The 26,414-nt window shown below is 40.7% G+C and overlaps 4 protein-coding genes across 4 annotated transcripts; 2 read left to right on the forward strand and 2 right to left on the reverse strand.

Moving 5' to 3' along the window:
- Positions 1-641: 641 nt before the first annotated feature.
- Positions 642-5,448, forward strand: si:dkey-12l12.1 (uncharacterized). Its single transcript, XM_062441803.1, has 6 exons — positions 642-904; positions 2,747-2,794; positions 3,954-4,064; positions 4,377-4,493; positions 4,808-4,888; positions 4,968-5,448. The coding sequence occupies exons 1-6, from the start codon at positions 782-784 to the stop codon at positions 5,037-5,039; spliced, it is 552 nt and encodes a 183-aa protein (XP_062297787.1). The 5' UTR covers positions 642-781; the 3' UTR covers positions 5,040-5,448.
- A 7,963-nt stretch (positions 5,449-13,411) lies between these two features.
- Positions 13,412-14,125, reverse strand: LOC134002641 (sperm-associated antigen 16 protein-like). Its single transcript, XM_062441982.1, has one exon. The coding sequence runs from the start codon at positions 14,123-14,125 to the stop codon at positions 13,412-13,414; it is 714 nt and encodes a 237-aa protein (XP_062297966.1).
- Positions 14,126-14,241: 116 nt separating this feature from the next.
- On the forward strand, positions 14,242-15,751 carry ndufb4 (NADH:ubiquinone oxidoreductase subunit B4). The gene is made up of 2 exons (XM_062441959.1): positions 14,242-14,434; positions 15,602-15,751. The coding sequence occupies exons 1-2, from the start codon at positions 14,258-14,260 to the stop codon at positions 15,749-15,751; spliced, it is 327 nt and encodes a 108-aa protein (XP_062297943.1). The 5' UTR covers positions 14,242-14,257.
- Positions 15,752-17,156: 1,405 nt separating this feature from the next.
- hgd (homogentisate 1,2-dioxygenase) lies at positions 17,157-25,980 on the reverse strand. The gene is made up of 14 exons (XM_062441958.1): positions 25,821-25,980; positions 24,465-24,536; positions 24,197-24,285; positions 23,992-24,097; positions 22,781-22,840; positions 22,601-22,692; positions 22,433-22,467; positions 22,221-22,300; positions 21,831-21,930; positions 21,289-21,413; positions 19,390-19,494; positions 18,659-18,785; positions 18,097-18,278; positions 17,157-17,968 (listed from the first exon to the last, which is right to left on the reverse strand). The coding sequence occupies exons 1-14, from the start codon at positions 25,833-25,835 to the stop codon at positions 17,825-17,827; spliced, it is 1,332 nt and encodes a 443-aa protein (XP_062297942.1). The 5' UTR covers positions 25,836-25,980; the 3' UTR covers positions 17,157-17,824.
- Positions 25,981-26,414: the final 434 nt, after the last annotated feature.

A 26,414-nucleotide genomic window follows, 5' to 3' on the forward strand; every position in this document is an offset into this window, starting at 1 on the left:
AACTGCTGTATATTTCACTGAGAAGTCAGCTGTAATTACAGTAATTCTAAAAGGCAAACTGAAATGTTTGGATCAGTCAAGAACTGTATAAACAGTCACTGTACGCAGACAGTTTGAAAGCACAAAGCAAGATCTTCATCTACACTGAGCCAGGAGACAAATTCATTGCGTTATTCAGCATTTTTTAAGGTATTACAAAAACAAAACCACCATTTTTTCCTTCCATTCCTTATGTGCAGAGGTTTGACACAGCTCTCTCTCTCTCTCTCTCTCTCTCTCTCTCTCTCTCTCTCTCTCTCTCTCTCTCTCTCTCTCTCTCTCTCTCTCTCTCTCTCTCTCTCTCTCTCTCTCTCTCTCTCTCTCTCTCTCTCTCTCTCTCTCTCTCTCTCTCTCTCTCTCTCTCTCTCTCTCTCTCTCTCTCTCTCTCTCTCTCTCTCACTCCCTCTGCTTTCTCCCAATTACACACACCCACAAACACACACACACACACACACTTTGGCAGGAGTTACAGTGCAGGCATAAGTGGAAAATGGTCTTTGGGTTGGGGTAGTAGAGTAGGGGGAGCTGTTTTTAAGGGGGAGCCCCCCCTCAAGATGTCTGACATGTTTCTGCAGGACCGCAGGCCACTGGCTGGCGTGGAGCACAGGCTTGTGGTGGGCTGTTAGTCTGCGTGAAGCTGGCATGGCCTCCCTTCCCCTGCATCTGTTCCCCATTAGCAGAGCCGAGAGTATAAAGCAGGGAGCTGACAGGGGCTGGGAACACTCGAGTTGCTGACTGGATCATGGGGTTTACTATCTGGCTGTGCGTGCTCTGCCTGCAGGCGAGCCTGCTGTCACATGCCCTCGACTGCTCAGGAGCAACCCAAGGAGAGCTGTGTGTCAGTGGACAGACCGCAGACGAACAGGTAAGAGACACACTTTCTAATGGATGTGATAGTTAGGGAACCAAGGTTATCATTATGTATCAGCCCTCATCTGTGCTGTTTCAGGGGTAAGTGCAGCATGTTTGAGTCTATTTAAATATTGTTTTGAAAGACCAAACTTACAAAACAATCCCTCTTCTCAAATAAAAGTGAAAAGGTTATATCGTTATCAGAAAGGAAGCCAGAACACTTTCTGTAATGTCAGCTTCGAATCCCACTCCAATTCTGTCTGATATCAGGCAAATGTAAGCTGGCAGTGAGAAGTGGACTACATCACTAATGTTGAAGTTCAGAGTCAGTTTGATTTTAATTTTGAGGAAATGGTGTGTTTGACATTTTTTTTCAATTACAGTGAATCTAGAAAATAGTTATCTGCCTCTTTTGCAATCTATTTTTAAGTTTAAACCAACATTTTCTCAAAGTGATTGGCCTGGATTTAATAGGGAGCTATATCAACACACACTTTATCACTTTTTATCACCTCATGAAAATAATAATCATCTAAAATATAACATAATTTCTTCTTTTGGGTTTTTGTTCTTTTTATGACCAGTAGCTCACTGGTAGTCTTTCACAGTGTGATTATTGTTTGTACAGAAGCTCAGTCAGAGGAAGCCTGTAACTCTCATGGAATGTAACTTCACTCCTTCGAAAGAGTCTGCTGTGACGATAATAGTGGTCAAGAGTGCGTCGGGATGTCAGGAGACGTGTACAGTCTAATCCTGACCTGTGGAGACATATAATTTGTTTTCTAACAGAAACAAAGCCTCATTGTAATGGTTTTTACAGCTGTTGTGCCACCGCATCAAAAATACACCCACTGTGGAACAAAACTTTAGCTCCCTTTTCTTGGCTTTTCATGTGGCTGCCAGCTGTTATACTTCAAACTTGTGGTTAGCATTTTTCTGCGGACAGTCCTCATGTTCTGTCCAAAGTAATCATATTCATCTAGACGACAAATTCGACAGCTGCAAGACTGGAGCAGAGGATTCTCACCCACACATGAAAGAGTTTTCATTGGGAATTCTGCTCCATTTGAGGGAGCTAGTGCCACATATGTGCTTTCCTGCTGCAGTTATTTGTAATGTAATTACAGCATGCGCAATTATAAGCTTCAAATGTGGTGGGAACTAACTAATACCAGAGACAGCTTCTTCTCAGACGCTACATTTGGTTTGGTTTACTGATGTTTGCCTGCTCCCACCAAAGTCACTTGTGTTTAGAATGGAGTGGAATTCATTAAAAGAGTCATTTACGGGACTACTCAATATATAATGTCTGCAACAACAGAAATACCGACGGATTGTGGCAAGTTTTGCTTAATATCCTAAACAGACAAATTCACATATGTAAAGCATGCAACTGAATTTCAGAAGATGACAGTTTGCTTACATCCAGCAATGTTACCATGTTTGGTGACTTGGAAGCAGAAGATTTGGTGTGTGTGTGTGTGTGTGTGTGTGTGTGTGTGTGTGTGTGTGTGTGTGTGTGTGTGTGTGTGTGTGTGTGTGTGTGTGTGTGTGTGTGTGTGTGTGTGTGTGTGTGTGTGTGTGTGTGTGTGTGTGTGTGTGTGTGTGTGTGTGTGTGTGTGTGTGTGTGTGAAGTGACTTAACTTGAGATACAACTGAGATACAACAACATGACTGGGTTCATTTGGGTCAGTGGACTGCTTTCACACACTGAGCAAAACCAATCCAGTGTGAAGGAAATATTTTATAACTAATTCCCTGAATTATGCTGTAACATAGATCCACTTTTGCTAAGAAAAGCATAAAAGCAGCATAAGTGTTTGACTTTGTGACCCTCTTCTCTTCCCTTCCTCAGAATGATGATCAGAGGCAGCAGAGGGCGCTACCCTTAAAAGAAGGACTGGTATGTGCCACCACGTCCATTAATACTATCTTGCACAAGATTATACTTCAGTCTGAATCCTTTAGTTCATTCAGATCATGTTCACTCCTCAGAGGAGGTTTGGGTTACACGTGACTGTATCATAGAAACTCCACTGCAGGCATATATGAGTGAAAAGACAGCATGAGACCAGAAAGAAGAAGCAGAGACGGACAATTACAGTAGATGTAAAAAGGGTAGGTTGGTCATTGAATCCAATCATTCTTATGCTGTAAATGCACAATTACTTAAATCAGACCTAATTTAATATGGTGAGACCATAGAAACTTGCTTGTTTTCTACACTGCTGACAGATTAGTGTAGCTTGATAGTGTTACACTCAGATGACAAATATGTGCAACCTGCAGCTTCACTTACAGAAACATTCAGTAACATTATGCATATCCCAATGATCCTTGAACCCCCCCCCCCCCCCCCCCAAATTGTACAGCTGTTGTACCACAAAGCACGGTGTTGAAAACTGAAACAATTATCAAAATGTAGGTCAACCGCAATCAGTGTAAGCACTTCAACTGGCAAATGATTCAATGCAAATATTTTGTAGCTAGTGTAGTTGTCTTTGTTTTCAACAGAATGGAAAAAGAGAAATGGTAGGAAGTTATTATCCATTTGTGGAAAAGAAATTTTTATGTTATTTCCGCACTTATATAAATTGGAAAATAAAAGTAATGATGGAGTCAAAGCCCTGTGGTAGTGTAATAAATTTACCACAAACTCCTAATTGGCAAACTGAAACCTGTTGTTTCTCAAAGTGACAGTCCATTTATTAGGAAAACGATTGGATCAATCGCAGTTCCTCGTTTGTGTGCGGATCAATGTGAAATGCAGGAAATGGTGAGGCCAATGACAATAATAATTTTGCAGCTTCCTCTGGTTAGTTCTGGTTTGACTGCCAATAAAACAAAAGAAACTGGACCTTTACAGACAAGAATAGGATGGTAAACACAGGACAGAGAGGGATATGACAAAGGAAGATGGAGCTGGACCAGACAGGATGGAAACAGAGCAGAACAGGGGAGAACAAACAGAATGAAGTGCACTTTGTCACACAGAGAGACGTGCAGGAGTTGTTGTTTCCTTCTGTGGCTGTGGATGTGGTTGTGACTGTCTCATCTTGTAGGTTCTCTTCAGACGTAAGAGACAGTTGGAGCGGAGGGGTCCCACCCACGTGAGTCACTCCAGCCAGCCCGGGGCTGTCTCTGTCAAAGGCTTCCCTAACACTCTCATCCAGGTAAAAACACACTGTTAGTCACACAGGAGTCAGCAAGAGTGAGCAAGAGTGAGCAACAGCCAAAAGCGGAGGAGGTGGGGACTGGTTTACTGTTGCTGCTGCTGCATGTTCAGAAGTTTTAGTCACTCTGTGGTGTGTTAAAAAAAAATGATGCAGGGAAACCAGACTGTAATCAATCATATTCATGTAGAATAATACTACACTGAGAGAGAGAGATAATCATGTGATGTTCTAAAGAGTGGGTTGGAAAGTGTGTGTATGTAATTTAGTGTATCAGTACATGTACTAATCCCTGTGTCTATGGTTTCCTAGGCTGATAGGTCCAGGCGACACTTGCCTCAAGCTGCAACTAAGAAAAAGAACAAACGTAAATCCCGCGTCGGCTCCTTCTCCCTCCTTAGCAACGACAAGACATCCACCCCCCTACAGGTGAGTCTCCATGGCAACCCTGAGCGGAGGAACAGCTGGGGCAAAGAGGCCGGATGTGCGAGCAGAGTTATAAGGCCACCTTGCTTAGTTTTATTGGATCAATTTGGTTTAATCTTTCAGGCACTTATCATACACAGAGCTCACGTCCTTGAAATTGATTTTTAGACATCAGCCAATCATTCAGTCATTATCCTTTCAGGTCTTCAGTGGAAAATGTTCATCATTATCTCTTTCAGCATGCTGAAGTAAGTTGATTTCCCCAAGGAAATGTCACAGTAATAAAGAACTAACAAGTATGGAAATGTCTCCTCCAGGTGACCAGAGCAAAGAGACAGGTGAAAAACGAGATGCCCAAACGGGGGAAGTCAGGCCGTTCTGGGGCCTTCTCTGTTCTGGTAAGTTCATTTCCCCTACACACAAAATTACTACAAAACATTGGATGAATATTCATAAGGCGTGTCTTTTGCTCTGCAGGGAGACCCGCAGATTGACGAACAGTCTGACAGATCCAAAAGAAGCATACGGAAGACAAATGCTGCAAAATGAAATGTTTTCTTAATTTTGGTCAATCCCAACAAGGGGTATGGACAACAAAAATGTGTCCAGATGATACCCAAAAACAAACCGAGGATTGGTGGGAAAATATGACATTTTTAATAAGAACTTTGTAATTGTCATGTGTGTATGTCCACTGTTACTGTTTCAATTGTAAGCTTGTGCTAGCCTAGCTTACATTTATCAGCCAGTCTGCACTTATGGATACTTTTTATATACTATTTTAAGTTTTTAATATATAATTGCATGTCATGAAAACACATCACAAAAGTTCCCATATTAATATTATAGTTCATCATTTTGTTGTATTTTATCACAGATTCCTGAAGATTGGAGGTATATTTTTGCAGAAATGTTTCTTGTGTTGTTGTAACAGATTTCAATAAAGGTTTAGTAGACATATGGTGTAAAAGTCTGGGCACTTTATGCTCAATTGGAGCCCTCTCTGAAATTGGATAAGAGGTTTTACACTCCTGAGTGCCATTAAGAAATTGTATAACTCTTCTTGTAGCAGCTCAGTCTTTCTCTCTTTCTTTCCCAGAATAACACATTTCTCACACAGGGATCTGAAAAACTGCCTCTAACTGATTCTTAAAATTAAGTATCAGCACTAAGTCCCCAATTACAGATGGCTAGTGTTGTTGGTGTGGTGCATGGTTGGCAAAGATGGCAGTAGGATAAACCAGCAGGAACCTCTTTTTAGTAGAGAGGAAAACTAATTCATTTACATTACAGCAGCCATGGGCAAATAGCCTGCGTGTCAGAGAGAAAAAAATCTAAATGTAGTTCAGACCATCTGTTTCAGGAGTCAAAATTTGTCTATTTAAATACCTTGTGTCATTTTTAATTCATTTGGCCAGAAATGGAAACACAGTAGCCTATGGTCTGGACCAGAAGATTAGTTTGAGTATTTCTGCAGGACACTGACGTCAATATATGCAAAAAATTGGATCTTTACGAGCAGCTCTGCAACTGGGTGTCTACCTATTTACAGCCTATCAGAATGGACTGACATTAAACAAATTACCTGTGAAACAAGACAGTGTAGCAGAGAGTGCTGAGTGGTTGCTGGGTTTAAAATAAAAGCAGCCAAACTGATATCTAAAACTGTACTCAGGCCCACACAAAGTGAAGCCACCAGAAAATCCTGAGTGTGAGGCAATCTGATGAGGAAAACGAGCCTGTGTAAAAGTGCAAGACAATCTAAGTGAACAGGATGACTCATCCTCCGCTCATTTACTGATCAAAGCCCTCAGCTCGTGACGTAGGTATGCAGTACTCACAGTGCAATTTTTACGGCTTTGCAAACACAAACACAGAGTAAAAGAAAATTAACACAACAAAATGTTATTTATAAACTCGGCATTTTCCTTGAGGCGCATAATTGAGGCTGAATATGCTTCAGCAGCTCCCCCTGGGAGCACGGAGGGAATATAGACAAGTGTAGGGTCCAAAACTGATGACCCTGCCGTAAAATAACCTGGATTAGCTGGTTGTGAGCTGTCACACCGTCGTCTTGGTGACAAACCACCCCAGGATGCCATTCTGATTTCTCTGAAACAGCAATGCTCAGATGGCCAAGGTCTTATTATTCCTATTTAGAAGCAACAAGAGAGACACAGCCTCAGCTCAGTCGCCTGTTATCATCTCTGCAACCACACACACACACACACACACACACACACACACACACACACACACACACACACACACACACACACACACACACACACACACACACACACACACACACACACAGTGCTGTGACAGCTGCCAGCAAGGTATCACTGACTCAAGCCTTGGGCTAATGCATCCTGGGAAACTCCTCCGTTGATGAGCTGATGGAACAAGGCAAAAGTGTCCGAGTGTGTGCATCAGTCGCAGACAGCTCACACACAAACAGATCCATCCTACATAGCAATATTACTGCTCACAAACACTTCGTAAAGAGAAATCAGCCATATAAACTCATTTTGTCTGGTGTTGTCAATGTTAAATAAAGACTCACTCTTCAATATGAACATGTGTCGCCATGTGTGGTCAACTCAAAGAGAATCCTTATAGCTTTTCTCCAGTCATTTGTGGTTGTGTAATGGTGTGTGGCATTGTTTCCACTTTCCTTTGGATTCAGGCATCGCCTTGAGAACAAAGCTTGCGATAAGCACTCCTAACAGAATCATCTAAAAGCCTTCAATCTATAGGATTGTGGTAGGAAATGGTGCAAGCGCAGTGATATGTCAGAATTTCCCATAGAAGGTCACGTTCACATGTACTTAGTGGGTTAGAGTCAGCATCCTTTTCAGGCACTGGAAACCACTGCGTAAGTATTAGTTTCTTGTTGACAGGAGTATCTCATCCCAAACAACATGCGATGTGGGATGAAGACAGTCAAAAACAAGTTCTACATTAGCAGAGGGAAGAAACGTATCCTGAAGGATGATGGGTTCAACTCTGAGACAGGAACTACTCTGTAATCTTGCAGAACCATTCAGTATTGAAGCTGTTTATACCATGTTCTTTATTTTGTTTAATCACAAATGAATGATACGGTTGTTTAAAGGATAATTCAAGCTTATTACAACTTGGGTCTTATTTTTGTAGCTTTAGCGATCATTTTTTATTGTTATAACAACATTCTCCTCACCAAGATGGTGATGCAGCAACATTGAAGTTTGATAGGGTGAAACATTAGCAGTCAGGTGATCATAAAAAACTCCAGTTTAGCCAAATTTAGCCTGGTTCCAGATTAAGTTAGGTCTGGTGTTGTGCTCACTGATGGCCATTTTAGTTACAGAAACTTTTCATTGTTCAGAACTTAGTAGGTGTGATAAAGAACTTGGATGTCATCTTAGCTACATTCATGGAAAGAAAAATGGGGGCAATTGTGGATGACGCAGCTGTCCAAGTTGTTGTCTTTCAAGTTACAGAATTAGCAACTATGACATTAACTCATTTATTTGATTAATGTGAAAAACTTTAAGCTAACTGCTACACGCAGTAACTCAAATTGACAGCTGAATGGATACATCATTCACTACTGATTGGTTAGAGCAAAACAACCCCAACCCAACAGAAATGATCATGGGAACTATGAAAAATGGACACAGGCTGTGTTAAACTGAAATGTTGCTTTAACTTCCCACCATCAAGCCTTGAAAGTAGTGAATATAGTAAGATTTATTTATGGTTGACAGCCAAGAAAAGGTGTTCCCTACTCAGTATTCCTGGAATGGTTCTTCTCTTCTATTCTCTTTTCAAGCTGACCTCAGACTGTGACCGCGCTTTCAGGCTGAATTTGGCTCCTTCTCTTCATCTCCTGCCACTTCCCATCAGATCAGATACAGGGCGTTGGCTGTCTTCCCTCACTCGTGTCACTCCTCTCTGGCCTGACATCACCTCCCACAAACAGCCTCCCTAACTTGGCCTGTCAAAACGTCCCCCGATGGCTGTCACAGTGGCCCGGCCCTGTCACAGCACACAGGCCCTAATGAAGAAAAGACACAGAGAAAGAGAGAGAGAAGCAGAGATGCATGTGTAATATGTGTAACTCCTCACTAACAGTGTTGTGATGTCAGCTCGATACATCAGCCTGCTGACCTTTCAACATGTATAGCAACAGGGAGGGAGGGGTGGATTTATGGGCCAATGCAGAATTCATTGACTTTTGCTGGCTCTGTTAGGCTTTTTGTATAAACAAAGCCTCGGCCTACACATCCACAGGCAGTCTGCCACCTACAATCCCTTTGTTTTGTCACTAAAATATCTTACAAAAGTCACTGCCTGAAATCAAATTTACATAAAACTATTATCATTCATACAATAATTTGAACGGGGGGACAGTGTTGGTTTAGTTAAACCATTGTGGATGTATGAGGTCATCTAATAAAACAATAAAAAAGTAATTTTTTACCAAAATAGATTTCATAAGGTGTTCATGTGCCAACAGTAAAATTCTGGATGCTGATCCTGAGTGCCCATATCCTTCAACATCAGTAATTTGCAGGCAGTAAATGCCTCGTGGCTTGGAGGGAATATTGCCCTCAAAACTTTAGAAAATTCACATAGTGGCCAAGTGGTGAGATGAGCAGGGCTAAGAGAAAAATGTTGTGTTTTATCAATTCCGTTTCTGGGCAATTTATCTTTGTAGCCCTCCTTGAAGATGACGATTGCCTGCTGAGTCACTGCCATGAGCCAATCTTTGCCCCGCTCGGTACACTAAAGCAGAAAATATTGCTGAGTTTGACCCGCTGCCCACTATATGGGTCCACAGACAGCTGATTTATAAAGAGGGGAATACTTCCAGACAGGGGAATCAATTTCATAGCGATAGATTAAAATAGGGTGGCAGAAAGAATTCATGATGAATTGAGGGAGGAGCATTTCTAAAGAATATATCTCGAAGAAAGAAGTGCCAAAAAATCATATAAGATGACTGGTAACTCTCTGAATCTGTATCTCTGAATAAATCTTCATTCAAAGCTGGTGTAATTCAGTTGCATGTAGGACACATTTTTAATAGTGAGAAACAGGCACGGAGGCAGGAACGTGAGTTTTCTTTCTCTCATTCTCCTTCCTCTTTGGTATGACACAAAGGTCGTGGCAGGCTGTGAAGTGGACAGGGCTGTCAGTGAAAAGAAGAGCTGAGAAGGCAGCACAGGGAGTTGGGCAAGCAGGGGAGGAATCCCAATAAGCCTGAGGCATTTAAGATGGAGCCACAAAGTTGAAAACCTCTTATAAAGGTTGTGAGAGACAACCACGTCTCCTCAGAGCTGAAGCGCTAGAGGATGGGAAGGATGCAGGCTGGAAAACCTAATGGGGGCTTGGTTGGTATGACATGCTGGCTGGAAATAGAAAGCCTCCTGTCTCCAGCCACCACCTTATTGACTTTGCAACCATTTGTTAAAATTACAAGGGCCTTAAACTGGCACAATTATGGACTGCAGATGAAAACAAGGGTGGAAAGGAACATTAAATTCCTCGGTTACATTCCTCAAGGGCAACAGAGTTATGGAGTCTCTGAGCCAGGAAATATTATGATTAAGAAAGCAGAATAACAGATTAGGTCATTGTCTCTAAGTCTTGTGGTCGAAAAAGAAACTTCACTTTCACTTTCCAAGTCAGATTTACATGTAGAAGTCATTTTAGAAGACCAAAACAGCAACAACAAAAAAACGACTCCTGATTATGGGGAATGATTAAGACTCGCAAGGTAGTGCTGATAGAAATCATCTCTGCCTTTTCATTCCTTCAGTATCTCTCAGGCGTTAACATCCTTCATATCTGTTTCGCATCTCTGTTATCTGGCAAAGGCTTTGCACAGTCAGTGCGTCAAAATAAATGTCAGCATCACTGATCTACGATAAAGAAATAGCAAATGTTCTGTGAAGGGATATGCATAAAGGGCTGTAGAAGCAGGAGCTGACTCAGGAGGAAATAAAGAAGACATTTGTGGTTATTGTGCCCACAACTTGGAAACTTCCCAAAAGTTCACATCCAAGTCCATGAGCAGAGCAGAAACATATTAATATTTAATTTGAGGTCAAATTTTGTTCTGAACATTATGGAGAGAGAGGGGAGGCTTGTTGGCCCAGGAGTGTGATCTCACATTGAATTTTTGAAGTCGTAAATGGATGTTTTTTCGAAAGAGCAGGTGGTACTTTAGAGGTCCTGAGTGGACAATAAATCCGCTCTCCGGATCAAAGAGCGCTCTCAGCATCTCTGTACCACTCTAACAGGAAGTGCAGATAGAGAGAAAGAGAAGTTTTTACATAATCCAAATGGCATGCCACTAAAATATAGGTGAAGAGGGCATTTTTTTTAATTTAATCTGGTAATCTCATTGAGATTGAGATTGAGATCTTTTTTTCCAAGAAAGACCCAAAATAAGAAATATTCATAAGACAACCAGCCAACAGAAACAACACAGCCACAGAATAAACCAGGAATGAATGAAAACAATGACAATCATAAAAACGTCAGCTTTAAAATCTCCAAGAGAAATATAAGACTCGAGTTTGAGGGCAGTTTGCAGCTCATTCCATTTAAAAAGGCGCCTGAAACCAGTTCTGCCAACATTAGCGCGAACATGAGGGATATCTGAGGTTAAGAAGTTAGTAGATAATGAGAGAAACAGCAGAGCTTTACAGATGAATAACATGATATGACTATTTCTTCCTGTTGGTAAGGAAGTCTAACCAACCTTGTGATATAGAGAACAATGGTGAGTTTGAACTTTGTCATCAGTGGTAATGTGTAATACATTATAATACACAGGGTTTAACTGCTGAGGTGATGATGGGGCAGCATGACAATACTGAATATCTCCAGAGTCAAGCACAGACATGCAGGTTGACTGCACAGTTTTACAGTCGGAAGAAGACAGAAAACCTTTCATTTTATGCAGCCTAATTTGACTTTTTATTTCTGAGTTGTTGAATATGAATCTTTAATGATAGCCTGCTGACGAGCCAAATTCACAAGTATTTGTATGACTGAGCAAAAGTAATAAAGGTGCCGTTTAAAGTTTTAATGGCAGGATCGTTAGAGTCACTGGTGGAGGTGGAGAACACTGTGTACGTGGTGTTTTCCACATTTAAAACTAGTCTGTGATCAAAGAGTGATAATTGGAAAGCATTTAAGGCAGACTGAAGACGAGTCAGACCCTGGACTGCGGTGGAGCCTTGGGCATATAAATATACTGTAAATGACAGTCAGCTTTACCTAAATTCCATAACCATAGTGGAATAAAAAGTACAAAAAACCAGATCAACTCTTGTACAAGCTAAAATAGCCCTGCGTGAAGGGAGGAAACCTGCATTCCACTGCCTATTCTAAAAAATAGCAGCTTATTTAGACTCCAGACCATCCCCTGACAAGCAGTGCCAGTTCTGTGGTTGTCAATGGGAAAATTAGTTCTCTTATGAGCTGGAATTGCACTGGTACTTGACTGGTTTTATCTTTGAGTGCAGTGTAGCAGATTCCTCTCTCCTGCTGTTACTAATCCCCACTCTCTGTGCTGGCTTGAAGCTTCACTCAGTAGTGACCCAATGTTGCAAGAGATTGCCCTCATGTGGTTTTATCGTGGAAAGCAACATATCTCAACTTCAACCACCAGCTATGACAGACTGAAACATAAATAAATACACTTTTTTCCCCATTTTCATTGGAATGTAGATTAGAAAAAAGCAAACACTCAAAGGTGCATGCATATGACTTACTTTTATTTTAATGATACCGGATATAAATCTGCCTATTCTACATCAAGCAGCATCAGACTCTGGGACTGTTCCCTCTGGAGGTCTCTCACACCTGAACAGTGAAGTTTCAAGTTGCCACAACAACCCACTTAATCGTACTTGCCGAAACAATCAGCATACATTTCATCATCACACATTTGAGAGCAAAGGTGTGAACATGTGAAAAATAGGCATTTGCAAGAAACTCGAAATGATGACAGCAAACCTTACAAGCAAATTTCTTACATCCTTCTCTGGTAAAAAAAACAACCACTTTGTAATTGAGTCTGAGGAACAAGCCCACGTCTGGCGCTTTATGGTGTGGGACAAGGTGAGCGAAGTAGTATATTTCCAATATAAGAAGACACCTTAGGGACTTATGTGATATAATATCTTGTATTATATGAAAAATGTGGATGTAATGTAACAATATGCTCTTGAAATCAGTGTGTGTGTGTGTGTGTGTGTGTGTTGCTAGAAGAATAACAGTTTGCCTTTGACTAGCAGACAATGATAGGTATGAGTCTTCTAATAAAACTAATAAATACTAAATTAAACACGTTGTTACCTTCAACATTCAGGCAAAATAATACAAATAAAAGTTATGTCATGTGTATTCCAATTGGTATGAGACATAATATAAACTATGTACACATATTTTTATATTATTGTGTAACTTTGGGGGTAAAGTCTTATTTACACACATGTATTATGCCTGTAAATGGTGGAGTGTAGAATACAACATTTCCTTCTGAACTGTGGTCAAAATTAACTTTCGTGTCCAGTGGCCAAATGGTTCATGAATGTTCAAATTTCACTGGTAACTCAACAGATTACCATTATTTTTGCTGGTGAATCAAGTAAATCTACCAGCCACTTATATTTTACCAGCATTTGGCAGCATTTTGGCTTGTGCCATGTTTGTGGTACATTAAAACCAGAGAGTCATACAAAATGTAGTGTTGATTTCTCAAAACGGTGTTGTGCCGTGAGGAAAAACAGCATACATTAGGAGAGTTACGCTACATGAGGCCTAATATTTATTTCAAGGAAAATCTGCTTTCACTGGCTGCTCTCTAGTCTGACTCCTTTGGGGGTTTGCAGATGTATGAAGACTTGGCTTGGTCACTAGATAGGTTGTATATCTCCTTTCAGCTCCTTGTCTTTAGAGGAGGGCTCATGTGGAGGAGGAACAGTGCTGTGTTGAGATGCTTGCCCCAACACCTTGTCCCTCTCCAAAGTCACCCGCATGGTCTGCCTCAAAAGGGCTTGGTGTTTTTCATTCATCCGCTTTATTGCAGGTTCATAGCTGCTGCACTGATCCCTGGTCTTCTTTATCTGTTCGATGAGCACGTTTTTCTCCTGGACTACACGTTTATGCTGCATCCGATGGAAGTCTCTGGCTCTCTGGGCCTTCACCAGTGTCTCAGCTGCGGCGGAAGCTGCCAGCCTGTATTGCTCCATCTCCCGCTGCGCGTTTCTCAGCTCGCTGTCCAGACGCTGGTTTTGGATGTACCAGTCCGGTACCACACCCACCCGCTCTGTATCCAGCTGTGCTTTCTGCTTCATCTCCGTCCACTCCGTTTGAAAACAGTCCAGCGTCTCTTTCATTCCCATTTGGCTGAGAAAGTTGCGTAAAAAGACGTCCACGGCTTCAGATCGTTCACTACCGGAGCCTGTACTGGCTTCTGCCCGGGTCTGGATGGCTTTCACCGTCGCCTCCAAGTCCTCCTCCCCCTCTGTCAAACTCCAGTCGTCGTCTACAGACAGTTCTTCATACTGGAAGTCATCAATGCTGTCAGCTCCGTCCGCTTGTTCTTGATTTTTCTTAGCAGCGCTCATAGTTGAGTTTGATTGATCTGACGACAAGAGAAAGCTTTTGGTTGCTATGGTGACGACGAGTAGAGCATTCAACGCGAGACTTCACGAATTCACGTGTTGCCTCCGAGCTCCTCCATCCGTCATCAAACAATCATGGCGGACTACCGAGAGGCGCCCTTGGCTACCCGGCCAAAAACACTAGATCCAAATGAGTATTTCAACCTTTCTCCGGATGTACGACGGGCCGAAGAGGACAGGGCTGCAATACGAGCCAATCTGAAGAGGCAGTACCAGATGCAACTCAATAACCCTCACAGAAAAGAGCTCATTGTAAGTGCGAGGCAGCAATGTCACCTTTTAAAATGGCTCAAGCTACTTGCTGGGATGCTAACTAGCATGTTACTGCACATAGAAGTCACAGCAGCCCAGGTTTAGGAAAGAATAGTATTAATATAGGGTGTTATCCATATCTATGTGCATTCAGGTTATGTGTAGTATGTGGTATGATAACAGGACGGTTGTATTTTGGACAAACGTTAGCTTAACTTTAGCTTACCAACACGAGAAGAAGGTTTTTATAATTCAACTAACACAATGTTTCAAAACGCATTCAGGCTTTAAAAATAGGTTATCACAACTTCATCAAATTTAATGTGAAGGCAATAAGCTATACGCTCAGTTTGTGGTTGTTTCTTTAACCAGTCCCTGTAAGCAAGTTGAAACTCAGCCACAGTATGTACTGTCAATGATATTTCCCTTTTTATGGTTACCATCCACTAGCCACACAAGTGAACGCATCACATAGTGCTACATTTTAGCAAAATAACACATTTGAAATGGTAGTGATGATATTGGTGTGTATATATAGATGTCTTAAACATGCAAATAAACTGATCCAAGTCCAGACTGATACATCCCAGCTGCTTCAATTAGTCAAGATGAAATGAATCAGCTGCCAGCAGTCTGTTAGTTGTCATTTACATGTGAAAATATTTAGCATGAAGCACCAATATGCATTTAACTTAAGCCTGAAACTCTTTCACTTAATATTTGTACTCATTATTATTTAGTTTCTCTGGGTTGTAATTCTTCTAATGTCATGTATGTCATGTATTATTGTCCATAGGCCTTTCTCACAGTAGGTTTTTGACTTGCCATAGAAGGAAAAGCACAGGGGTTACTAATACTATTAACAATGGCTCCATTTTTATTATGGTTTCCCAGTAAGCTGCAACAGTTAGCCAGTAAGTGCAATACAGTGACCCTGAAGTCAAAACAATTCTTTAGAATTGTATTTTTTTTAAAAGGCCTTCATCTGTCGCTCAAGTTTTTCCTTGTATAATTTCCTTCTGTCCAATCAATTTAGGTCAACACCAATCGATCCAAACTGTTGTGAATGATGTTGTTTCACTCTTATCTTTTTTCCATGGGGGCAAATATTCAGCTTATGCTAATAAGATATAATTGAAAATTAAATGCATGCATGTGTCTTTACAGGAAGACCCTGCCCTGACACGCTGGGTGTTTGCACGCACCAACCCCTACACGTACTTCAAGCCCACATACAAGACCTCTCTGATTGGTGCAATGTTTGGAGTTGTGCCTCTCTTCGTCCTGTACTACGTCTTCAAGACAGACAGGGTATGAGAAAAACTGTACTACTCTTCTACTTTGCTTAATACACCATGAGTTGTTTAATGAATGACATGTCCTGAGAGACTGCAGGTTAAGTGAGTGTAGAAATGCAGAAGAATACTAGTATGCATGTTTCAATACTACAGGACAATGACACATGGCCTGCCTGTACCCTGAACATGAAATACATCAAGCGTGGGAACACTTGAAATAGTTATCATTCAGATGACTGTGTTAAGATAATTAATTCATTAATATGTTCCATGTTTCAGCACCTCTGACTTTCCTCAGGCTGTGTAAAAGAGCAAGTGATAGATGAGAATCAGAGCAGGATGAACGAAAAGAGAAAAAAGACAAGAATCTGTGCCCACATGCTTTGCAGGTTGAAGTCCTTTGCCAGTAGGACCTCCGATGTGCTGCAGCTGTATGAGCTTTATAACACTTCTTCTTTACATTACAACTGTCTGCTGTGCCAAACCGGTGGTCAGTGTGTCAGTGATTTTAGTTGACATAATGCAGTGAGCAATCAAGCATGAGAACATGAGGTCATTTCACCAAGTTAAAATATTAATATCAGTTTTTATTAGCAAATCTTGATACATTGAGGATGCTATCTTTTGGCTAAAATGATACTTGGTCATGAATGGTACCCTATGAAAGCAATTTAGTTGAGGATTGGACTCTTTATGCTCGTAGTTGCATAGTTGATCTGGATTTCTTTTTTATCACAGTTCCATTCACATTAGAAATGAAGGCATCATTTGAAATGCTGCCTGCTTTCATTTTCTCCCCCATTGTCATGGAGATTCACCCTTTAAATCCCCGACAATAGAAATTCTAGTGAGAATTTGGTACAATTGTCACACTGCTGGGCTATCATGTTCCTCTCTCTCCCCGCTGGAAGGGAAAAAAACTGCTTGAAAATCATAAAACGCTCACATAAAACATGCCGTTAAGAAAATGTCCAGAAGGTGAAGAGGGTGAGGGTGATATGACTTTGTTGCCATGGAAACTGTACTAACCCATCATCTGTTTGTCGTTTTACAGGATAGGAAGGAGGAGCAGATTAAAGCTGGAACCCTCGAGCGCAAGTTCAATTTGTCATCATGAGCTCCAATATGTAAAGACCTCCTCTGTGTTCTAGTGATGTCAGTGCTTGTAATTATTAGCCAAATAAAATTATATTGTCAAAAACATACCATTTGGTTTTGATTTCTGAGTGAACGTTGGGGGAAAATGCACAATATTGTAAATACGTGTAAAATTTAGAGACACACAAACACAAGCAGGCTTAATTTGGAGCCATCTGGAGAGGGTTAACATTTAACATCACCAGCGAAAATCACGTTTAGTGATATCCACCAGTGGAATATCACTAAACAAAATAAATGCTTTTTATTTAATAGGAGACACAGGATTATTTACTCAAAATTATGATAGCTTTATTGGTTAAATTATGTTCACACCAGAAAGTGCATGATGATGTCACCTTTTAAAATATGACTTTAACTAAGCAGCCTCAATGAAAAGGTTTGGGATGATGGTAAATCAAGAAAAGTATTCAAGTCAATGAAATGACTTGGTGATACAGGAATATATTTAATTATTGCTAACATTAGTTGCCACAAGCCTGCTCGTCATACCAGACCAAGACAGCTGTAATGGCAAAGCTTAAGGGTGCACTGAAGAGTGAACTTGTGCTCATGAATTTCCTTTTTCATTTGTAAGAGGAAGAATGTTTTATGTCTGCTCTAAAAACTTTAAAGATTCAGTTTTCCAGAAAATTTCCAGAAGTGTCCGTTATATGATGCGTTTAATCTTTAAACTAAAGTAAAGAAGGAGAAACCCGCAAAGAGCATGTTCTGCATGACGGACCTTTACAGTTTCGTGTCATTGTTTGTGTAGCCTAGATGTGATTTTTAGTTTTAATATTATAGTGAAACTCCAATCTCAGTGATCTGCATAAAATGACCTAATATAATTTCACAAAGAGACCAGATATACTGTGTTTGTGGTTACATGTACTATGTATTTTTGTCTTTAACTTTACTTGTTACCCACTTTCATCTGAGTCATTTGTTTTTTCTATTGTTTGCTGGGCTTCCAGTTGGGATTAAAGTGGCTGCGGAGAGATTCCCAGCACAGGTAGTAGCTTTTGTCAAGCCTCTGACATGTCTCCAGACCCCACTTGGTCACAGCCATACTGAAAGATGACTCAAACATGAACGCCTGGAAGGAAAAGACACAATAATTACTCAACGCTTATACCGTGAAATATAAATATAAATCTCTTGGGGCCTGTTATTCGTGCTTCTCTTGTTGACCTTGAAGGTGTATGTACATAATTTCTTTTTTACCATGGTTCCCTCAGCCACCCTCTCAGGTTTGAGCTCAGTAGTGCTGTTCTTCTCGAAGCAATCAGCATCCGGGCCATGTGGGGTCATTATGCTGTGGAGGCTGGCCCCGCCTGGCTGGAAACCCTCCTCTTTGGCCTCATAGTGGCCTTTGATCAGACCCATGAATTCACTCATACAGTTACCTAGAAACACCAGCAGGAGGAGCTGTTACACAGCACTGAAATGGTATAGTTGGCTTAAATGGCAAGCTGAAGAATGATGCCTGACACTGACTTCCACTAGGTGGCCTTACAGGTCTGTGGTGAGAACAGACAAAAGGTACAGCAGGATTGGATTGTTATCACATACTGTCTTGACACTGACTGGATAAATGGACATGTCAGCTTGTGGCTGGCTTGTTTCTTTCTTTTGAACTTTTCCATTTCAATTCAAATTCAGATGAAAATGACATAGATATGGTAATTCTATGTCTTTAAAACTTCCAAAACCGGTTTTGGCCTTGCCTTCAACTTGTCTCTTCAAAAAAACAACATTAAAAACGTGTGTGTTATTGTGGTCTTACGGTGATAATACGGTGGACGGAAGGTGTGGTCAGCCACACCCCACCTGGGGGGGAAGATGACAAAGTCAGCAATGGCTACACCTGGTCGTGTGGATTTGGCAGTCAGCACAGTAAAGATAGATGGATCCTGTAGAAGATCATAAGCAGGACAATATGGCAGATGTAAAAAAGAAATTACTGCATCAATAAATATGCTGAATGTATAATAAGAAGTACAGTGAGTGCATCTGTGTCCAAATATGTTTTAGGACATAATCATTTTCTGCTTGAAGTAATTCATTTTGTCTCACATGTTTTGTCCACAAAAATGTTAAATCTTAATTTTAAAAATCCTTAAAAAGTAATTTACTGCTTTTCCCTTATTCAAAAAATATGCAAATATTTTAAATTTAAAAATCTTTACTGATAGACTCAAGATAGCTCCTACTTCACTGTAAAGTCCATTCTCAGTGATTGTGTACTGGAGGCTTCAAGTTTCCACATCCCACTTGTCTAAGTTGCATACTGGACCAGGAATGGCCTCCACACTATTTGTGATGTCAAAAATCATGTTTGTAAGTCTGCCCTTTAAAATTGCATTGTCAATGCGCACAGAGAAATTTTCCACTTTCAACCGAATAATGTGAAAACAGCTCTCTAGTGTCAAACTCTGCATCATTCTGCACAGTGAAGCTCAAACATCCAACTGTTAAGAACAAGAAGAAAAACACATGACAACACATGACTCTCACCGCATGGTCGAAGGCCACACAGTTGATAACCATGAAGTTCTTCAGGTTGTATTTGTAAGGTGTGTAGTTTCCGTACCAGGCGACCACATTGAATGGCGAGAAATCCTACGTGCAGAGCACACACAGAACAAAACAAATAAGACGAGTCTACCGAAGCAACAAACACAAAAGACTTTAAATTGAGCTTTTCACAGGGAAAAAGGAACAATGAATAATGTCTTTGTAATCTTAAATTCCCAGAGAGAGTACTGCTTGACATAAAGAAAAAAAAATTGGTCATAATGAAAAGGGTTGATTGTGAAAGAGGGTGTGCTTCTTTCATTCTTTCTTCTCTTTCATTCCCCCTGTTCTTTGTGATACGAGGCTCCAGGTATTATGGGGTAATTGGCTTCACAATCAAACTTTCCCAAACTTTGAGCATTTTGACGCTCACGGCAGCGCAGTTATGGGGGGGTGGTAGGAGGGGCAGCAGTAACAGTGGGTGCAGAGATATTTCTTTATCTTGATTGTTAAAACCACAGCAATTTTATATAGTTTCTCTTTTCTGATAATGTCACTGCGAAAAAGACATTCAACAGCAGCTCTAAAATCAATATAGTTCATTACAACTCAAGCTGCCTTCTGAGTGACCTCTGTGCTCCTTACACACATGTTCACATACACTTCCACACTCTGAGAAGCTAATACACACCAACATTAAACTCTTAGACATACATTTACATACACAGGAATGTGCAAAAATGAATTCATGCACATTATATAACTAATATACGCTAAAAACCCTTAACGATGCGTGCACACACACACACACACACAGGCACACACACACACACACAAACACACACACACACACACACACACACACAATATACAGTAGTTGCCAAAAAAGGCCTTTGGGGAACTCAGCACAGGTAATCACTTGGACATTCATCTGTGGTAACTCCACTACACTACATTCGATTAAAATGAAGGGAAAAATGGAAGAGAGCAAGCACTTGCACACACATGCACACAAAACACAAACATATTGGCCCAGTCAAGCAAATAATAAGTTAATTTGAGCAATTTCAGCACTCTGCGGGGGAACAAAACAGCAGGACCAGACGGGAGCAGCAGCATCTTCCCTGAGATGAGGCCCCCACCTTATTTTCTTACCCCCGTAGCCTCGGCCTCCAGGTTCGGGGAAAGGTGGACACTGGGAAAAGAGTGTCAGGTGCAACCAGCAGCCTCCACCTCTGACCTCCAATGCATAACAGGCAGCGAGAGAGATGGAAAATGTTTGTTTTGCTTCAAAAAAGACAGTATCTTGCCCTTGTGTACTTCCTACAATGAATAATAATAGTGTGGTCTGACATGGTTTCCACGGTTACAACCCCCCCAACCCCCGCCCCTGACAAACCTCTCTTCCTCCCTCCTCCCTGTCTCAGAAAAAAACCTCCTGTCAGACATTATGTGTCGATCCAATTATGTGCCCAACAGGACATTTCAGGAGGGGGAGGATCATTCTCTGAGTGAAATATGCTGAAATTAATGCTTAACTTGGGAAAGGTTTTTTCAAAGCAAAGCTTCGCAGGTACGCTGTCTGTAACTCCAGAATGCCTTAACTAATTATGAGTGATTAAGACTCATAAGGGAGTCGAGGCGGAAACCTGCTGAATGGAACAGATAACGCTTCGATATTAAATCATCAGGGATGGCAATTCAATCGGCAGGAGCAGCTAATGGATCACATGCCTCATTTGGGCCGTTTCCTGTTAGTCATTGTCGCGGTTCGATGGCGTTTACTGAAGCAAACATAAACCTAAATAGGGTAATAGGGCAAATATGCCATATACAGTGTCTGTGTACGTGTGTGAGTGCAAGAACACACACAAATTGAAATGTCATTAAAAAAAACACCTGTTGGCTGGCAAAGAGCTTTCCTTGGTACTTGTTGATGACAGTGTAACCTGTGGCCACTTTGCGGTCCTCATAACATGCAACTGGACATAGGAAATCTCTAGGGTTGGCCAGACCATTGGCTCCTGCAAAACATACACACATAGTCATAAACATGCACACACACATAAAAATATCAAAATCTTAACAATTAGCTCTAAACACAACGTACAGCGGAGCCAAATGGGAATCTGGTACGTTTTTTGCAGGTTTTTGGACAACGAAGTACTTAGAAATATAATGTGCTAAATTAAAGGTCTCCAAAGTCCTTAAGATTCACAAATTGGGAACCATAAATATGTGGTTATGATGGCTATCTATCCAAAAGTTGACCTAGAGATTGAGCCATGATGTCTAAAAATCTGAGAGTTGGGGAGAAAATTGTCTTGAAACGAAGTCGTCAGAAACAGTGTGTAGCTGCAGTATTGGTGTGCTGATTTCAAGGAAGGATATACACATACAGTTCACATATCTATACTCACAAACATCATGCAAACACACACCTATGGGTCCCAGGTCAGGGATTTCAAAATGTGCTCCATACACCTCCAGTATATAGCCTCTGCTTTCTCCAAATACGTCCACACTGAATCGCATCCCTTGCTGGAGAGAAGACATGACAAGTGGTGGTGAGAAGAAATTTAGAGCTGTTAAGTATGAAATGTGGGTTGTACCGATGCTGAGGGAAGTTGTGGGTTCATGGACTAATGTTTTTGGAAAAACACAGTTACAGTCGCATATCCTGTAGCTAAAACCTTTTTCCACTGTATTTCTAAAGGTCACTTTTGAAAAGAACCAGAAGATGCATTTCTAAATATGGTAAGTGTGGGTGGGCTGCAGACACAATAGTAGATTTCTGAGGAAACCGCAGAGATGAAAAACATTGAGCTCACCTGGATGACACAGATCTCGTTCGGCTCTACCATCATCTTCCCAAACTCTGTGGTGATCAAGATCTCACCCTGCTGGGGTACTAGAAAGAGAAACAGACAAAAAAAGATAAACAGGGGAAAATAAATTTGAGGGGAAAGAAGGACCGAGGATTGAGCTATCATTGTTCCTGTGATAGATGACAGTGAAAAACATCAACAGCCCGTTTCCTCACCAATCAGAAAGTCTCCATCTGAGTTGTTGAAGCACCTTGAACAGGGAAAAAAAAAGAAAGAGCTTGAAAATGATTGTCAAAGCCTAACAAGGGATTTTATAGCTGCTTGATATATGAAAATCTATTTGTTACATGATGGGACGCATTTGCACACAAATACATACTCACCTGTCAACCATGGAGGTGTTGCAAGTGTACATGTGGATGGCAATGCCGCTCCGAGATTTGGTATCCCCAGCACCACAGACGGTATGCAGACCCTGCAAGATCCAGACAGACAGAATCCCAATCAATGAACCGAGTACCTTAATAATAACGTCATATGATTTTTTGAAGAGGTAAACTTACAGCCACAAAGTCCACTTTCTTTACTGTAGCTTTGGGAATGGTGAATGGCAGCCATCGCAGCTGTGAGAGAAACCTCAGCGTCAGAATCTTATTGTTCAGTAAATGCAGAGCATTTTAAAAGAATTCATCTCAATAGTTTTAAGGGAGAGAAAGACTAAAAAACACAGTTAATCAATTAGCTTCTTGTGCAATGTTATCCTACATGAACACACGATTTCCTGCTAAAGTTAGACATTTTTTGGTTATTTCTTAGAACAAAGACTGGAAACATGGAGGAGAGTGTATCTGTGGTCTTGCAGACCAACACGACACACACCCCCTGATGCTGTCACCATAACCCCCAACCTCTATCTCTAACCATCACACTCCTCATGCTTGAACCCACACAACTAAGGTTCTCGTGTAGATAGGCCTACTTGGAAACAAAAGGAAATAGCTAGTGTAGCTCTGACTGAAAGTAAGTTTGTAGTTTGTTAAAAAAATGTAAAAACATCACCTGGTTTTATGTTTTTAATGTGTTAAACTGTTTCCTGCTACTAGCTGTAGCTTGTATTAGCTTCAAAGTGTATTCAAGAAACGTAATCACTTTTTAAAAAATCTTCCTTTAAATATAATAACTAATTCTGTTTGGGGTTTTTTTCTCTGAAGTTTAACATTGATGCTTATTTAGCTGTGTATATCACTTGCTGTTCAGTAAGAGCAGGTAAAGATGCAAGTTTATTTTTAATTTTATTCCTGGAAATAAATGAAATTTTTAAACAAAGTTGGTGAAGATGAGTCACATTATTCCACCCCAAACAAAGAAAAAACAGTAAAGTATAGAGCCTGTCACTGGAACAGCTGTGATGCTTTATATCTCAAGCATATATAACAACAGGTTTTTAAAAAATGACTCAAGAGGTTATTTAAGACATGCCACCAATTTGCTCTGCAGTAAAGATGTTAAAAAGAACTAAGATTATTATTTCTATTTCATTTTACCAACTGTAATTGCTCTATTTCAATATTTTCTGTAGGTATGGTCTTTCACGATAGGATGCAGTGGTGATAACTATAACTGTATTTTTTGTGGTATGTAGTAGTAAGTACAGACATTATTGATTATATCCTACACCAGGAGAAGTAAGAAGATTTTAGGGGCTTTAACAAATTTCACTAGTTGATATAAAAAGAAAATGAACAGCTTCTCCTCAAGTTGAGCATTTATATACCTGGTTAGGATCAGGCTCCACTTCGTTCCAGTTCTCTGTGAGGTTCCCACAGGGCATTGCAGTATAAGGCTTATGTTTGACAGACGGCAGTATGCGGTAAAACCAGCTGGAGACAAGAAAACCAATCAGTGTCTAGTTATTCATGACATCTAATATCCATTTATCGTACAAGGGGATGAATAAAGTGTGAGAAAGAGATGGACACCTCCTCTTATTGGCTGGCCGTGGGCAGGTGAAGGCAGAGCCAGAGAGCTGCTCAGCATACAGACCATATGGACACAATTGAGGATTGCTCTGTAAATACATAATGCACTCTGTTCAGACATCACAATACAATACTTCCTAACTCCCATTGTGTAAAATTATGTAGTCATGCCATTCACTTAAGCCCCAAATTTAGCAAAATGAATGAGTAAATGGTTGAATGAATGAAGGCCAAAATATCCCTAAAATGTTTTTTTTGAGTGTACTACCTGTCCTTCAGGTAAGGATCCAGGACAGCGGGGGTCTTCAGAAGAGAACTCATTCCCAAAACCACTCATATACTGCAAGAGACACTCAAGTTAAGGCAAGTTAAAGTGACAATTAAATAAAAAAACACAGGTAAACACTATGTGGCTTCATTGTAATGCAGGAAAAGTGTGTTCTTGCTGGTTATAATTAAATTTGAAGGCTTATCATCAAGGCTTGTCTTTTTGTTAATTGTTGTCGTATTGATTCACAATAGATTTATGATACAACAAATTGCTGCAAATTTCCCCCCTTGCAGTCACACATTATTTGGTGTTATTGTGTTACAGAAGCAGACTAATTACACTAACCTCCTAAGGACTTTTTGTTAAATATATATAAATTATGATAGGAATAATACTCCACTATCTTACTTCACTGGAGAGCACTGGGTAACTGCACTCATGACTCCTGTCACAGAAACTTGGCACAATGTAAAGCAAAAGTCTTGCTGAGTCATTGTTAGTCTGCAGAAAACGCACACACAGACATGGATGGTTTCCATATGTGCGCGTTCATGTGCCCGAAGTGCGTGCCTAAACGTTTTGGAGGCTCCAGTGTGTCCCTCATGAAAGACTGTTATGTAAATTAGGATTTTAATCCATTTATACAGCAAGTTTATTCTATGTAAGAAGAGCAGGGCGAGCAGAAACACAAAATCCAACACTTGGGCACCTTTTAAGTTATGTGTATCACGCGTCATAACAAGTCATTCAGTCACATTCATACTTAAAATTACTTGAATGAAAACGTTTTCACTCAAAATAAAGGAGTGAGACCAATTCCACTTGTTCCCAATTATTTTGACAACAGACGTAAGTGTTCTATGAATTAATATTCATGATAACAAACCGGGAAAAATGACCTGCAAACAGGGAGAATACTGGACAGATTATAACTAACTTTTAACTGACATTGCAACCATTAATGTAAAAAGGTTTTTCCTTTTTTTTTATTGAAATGAAGCTTTTCCACTTGAATATTATTGTTATGCGCTTCAGACCACATCTGGGCAGCTGCAAAATGCAGCACTCTGATTGGTCGGAAGCAACACCGCCCTTCAGTTAGTCCGTCTTCTTCTGTTATAGATATGATGTATCGACGCTTTGTATATTTCTGTTGCAGTATTATCTCCAGCCTACACATCAATAACTGAGGTGCACATTTCCTTTATTTACTAAATAACACCGAATTACAGCCTGTTTGCAGGTTATGTGTCTACAATGTGTCTCTGAAACTCTGAACTGTGGTGTATAAGCATGAGAGAATAAACATTTCTACTATAAACAATAGTTTTGAATAAATAAATGCTGTCTTACCTTGAGTCCAGCCATTCTGCTGTCTGTTATAACTTGTGCCTGTTGAAAGTCTTTCAGAAGTTACCAATTAACTTGCAGCTCTCCTTTCCTCACTCCCTTCGACCAAACTCCACTGCAGGACGAGCATGCCGGTGCATGGACTGAGTGAAGGGGGTTGGATTTATACTCGTTCTCAATATGGGTTCAATTAAGCCTGACTGGGTCCGTGACGCAACAGCGGGGTCTTTAGCAAAGGGGGAAAGGACGAGGTCCGAGACCAAAATGTGCGCAAACAATGAATAGTGTCCGTGGCTGCCAAGTCAAACAAGAAGCAAGACTACATTTTAAAGCTCACAGTGCATGCAGGTAGCAAACAGGACACAGATCAATAGATGAGGCAAAGATGGGCCACATATCACAGGCCACAGACAGCTGTAATCCTGAAATGACCTTTGCGAGACAACACAAACGTCAGTCCCAGAGGAGCAGCCTAATAAAGACGCATACATCCAAACTTATTATCGCTATATGCTTAGGTTCATTAAAACATCACAAGGCCATGGTGTAGTGGCTTTTAATCATGGCTTTGTGATGACCTCCTATTGGGCTGCTTGT

This window comes from Scomber scombrus, chromosome 20 (assembly GCF_963691925.1).
Source record: "Scomber scombrus chromosome 20, fScoSco1.1, whole genome shotgun sequence".
NCBI classification, from domain to species: Eukaryota; Metazoa; Chordata; class Actinopteri; order Scombriformes; family Scombridae; genus Scomber; species Scomber scombrus.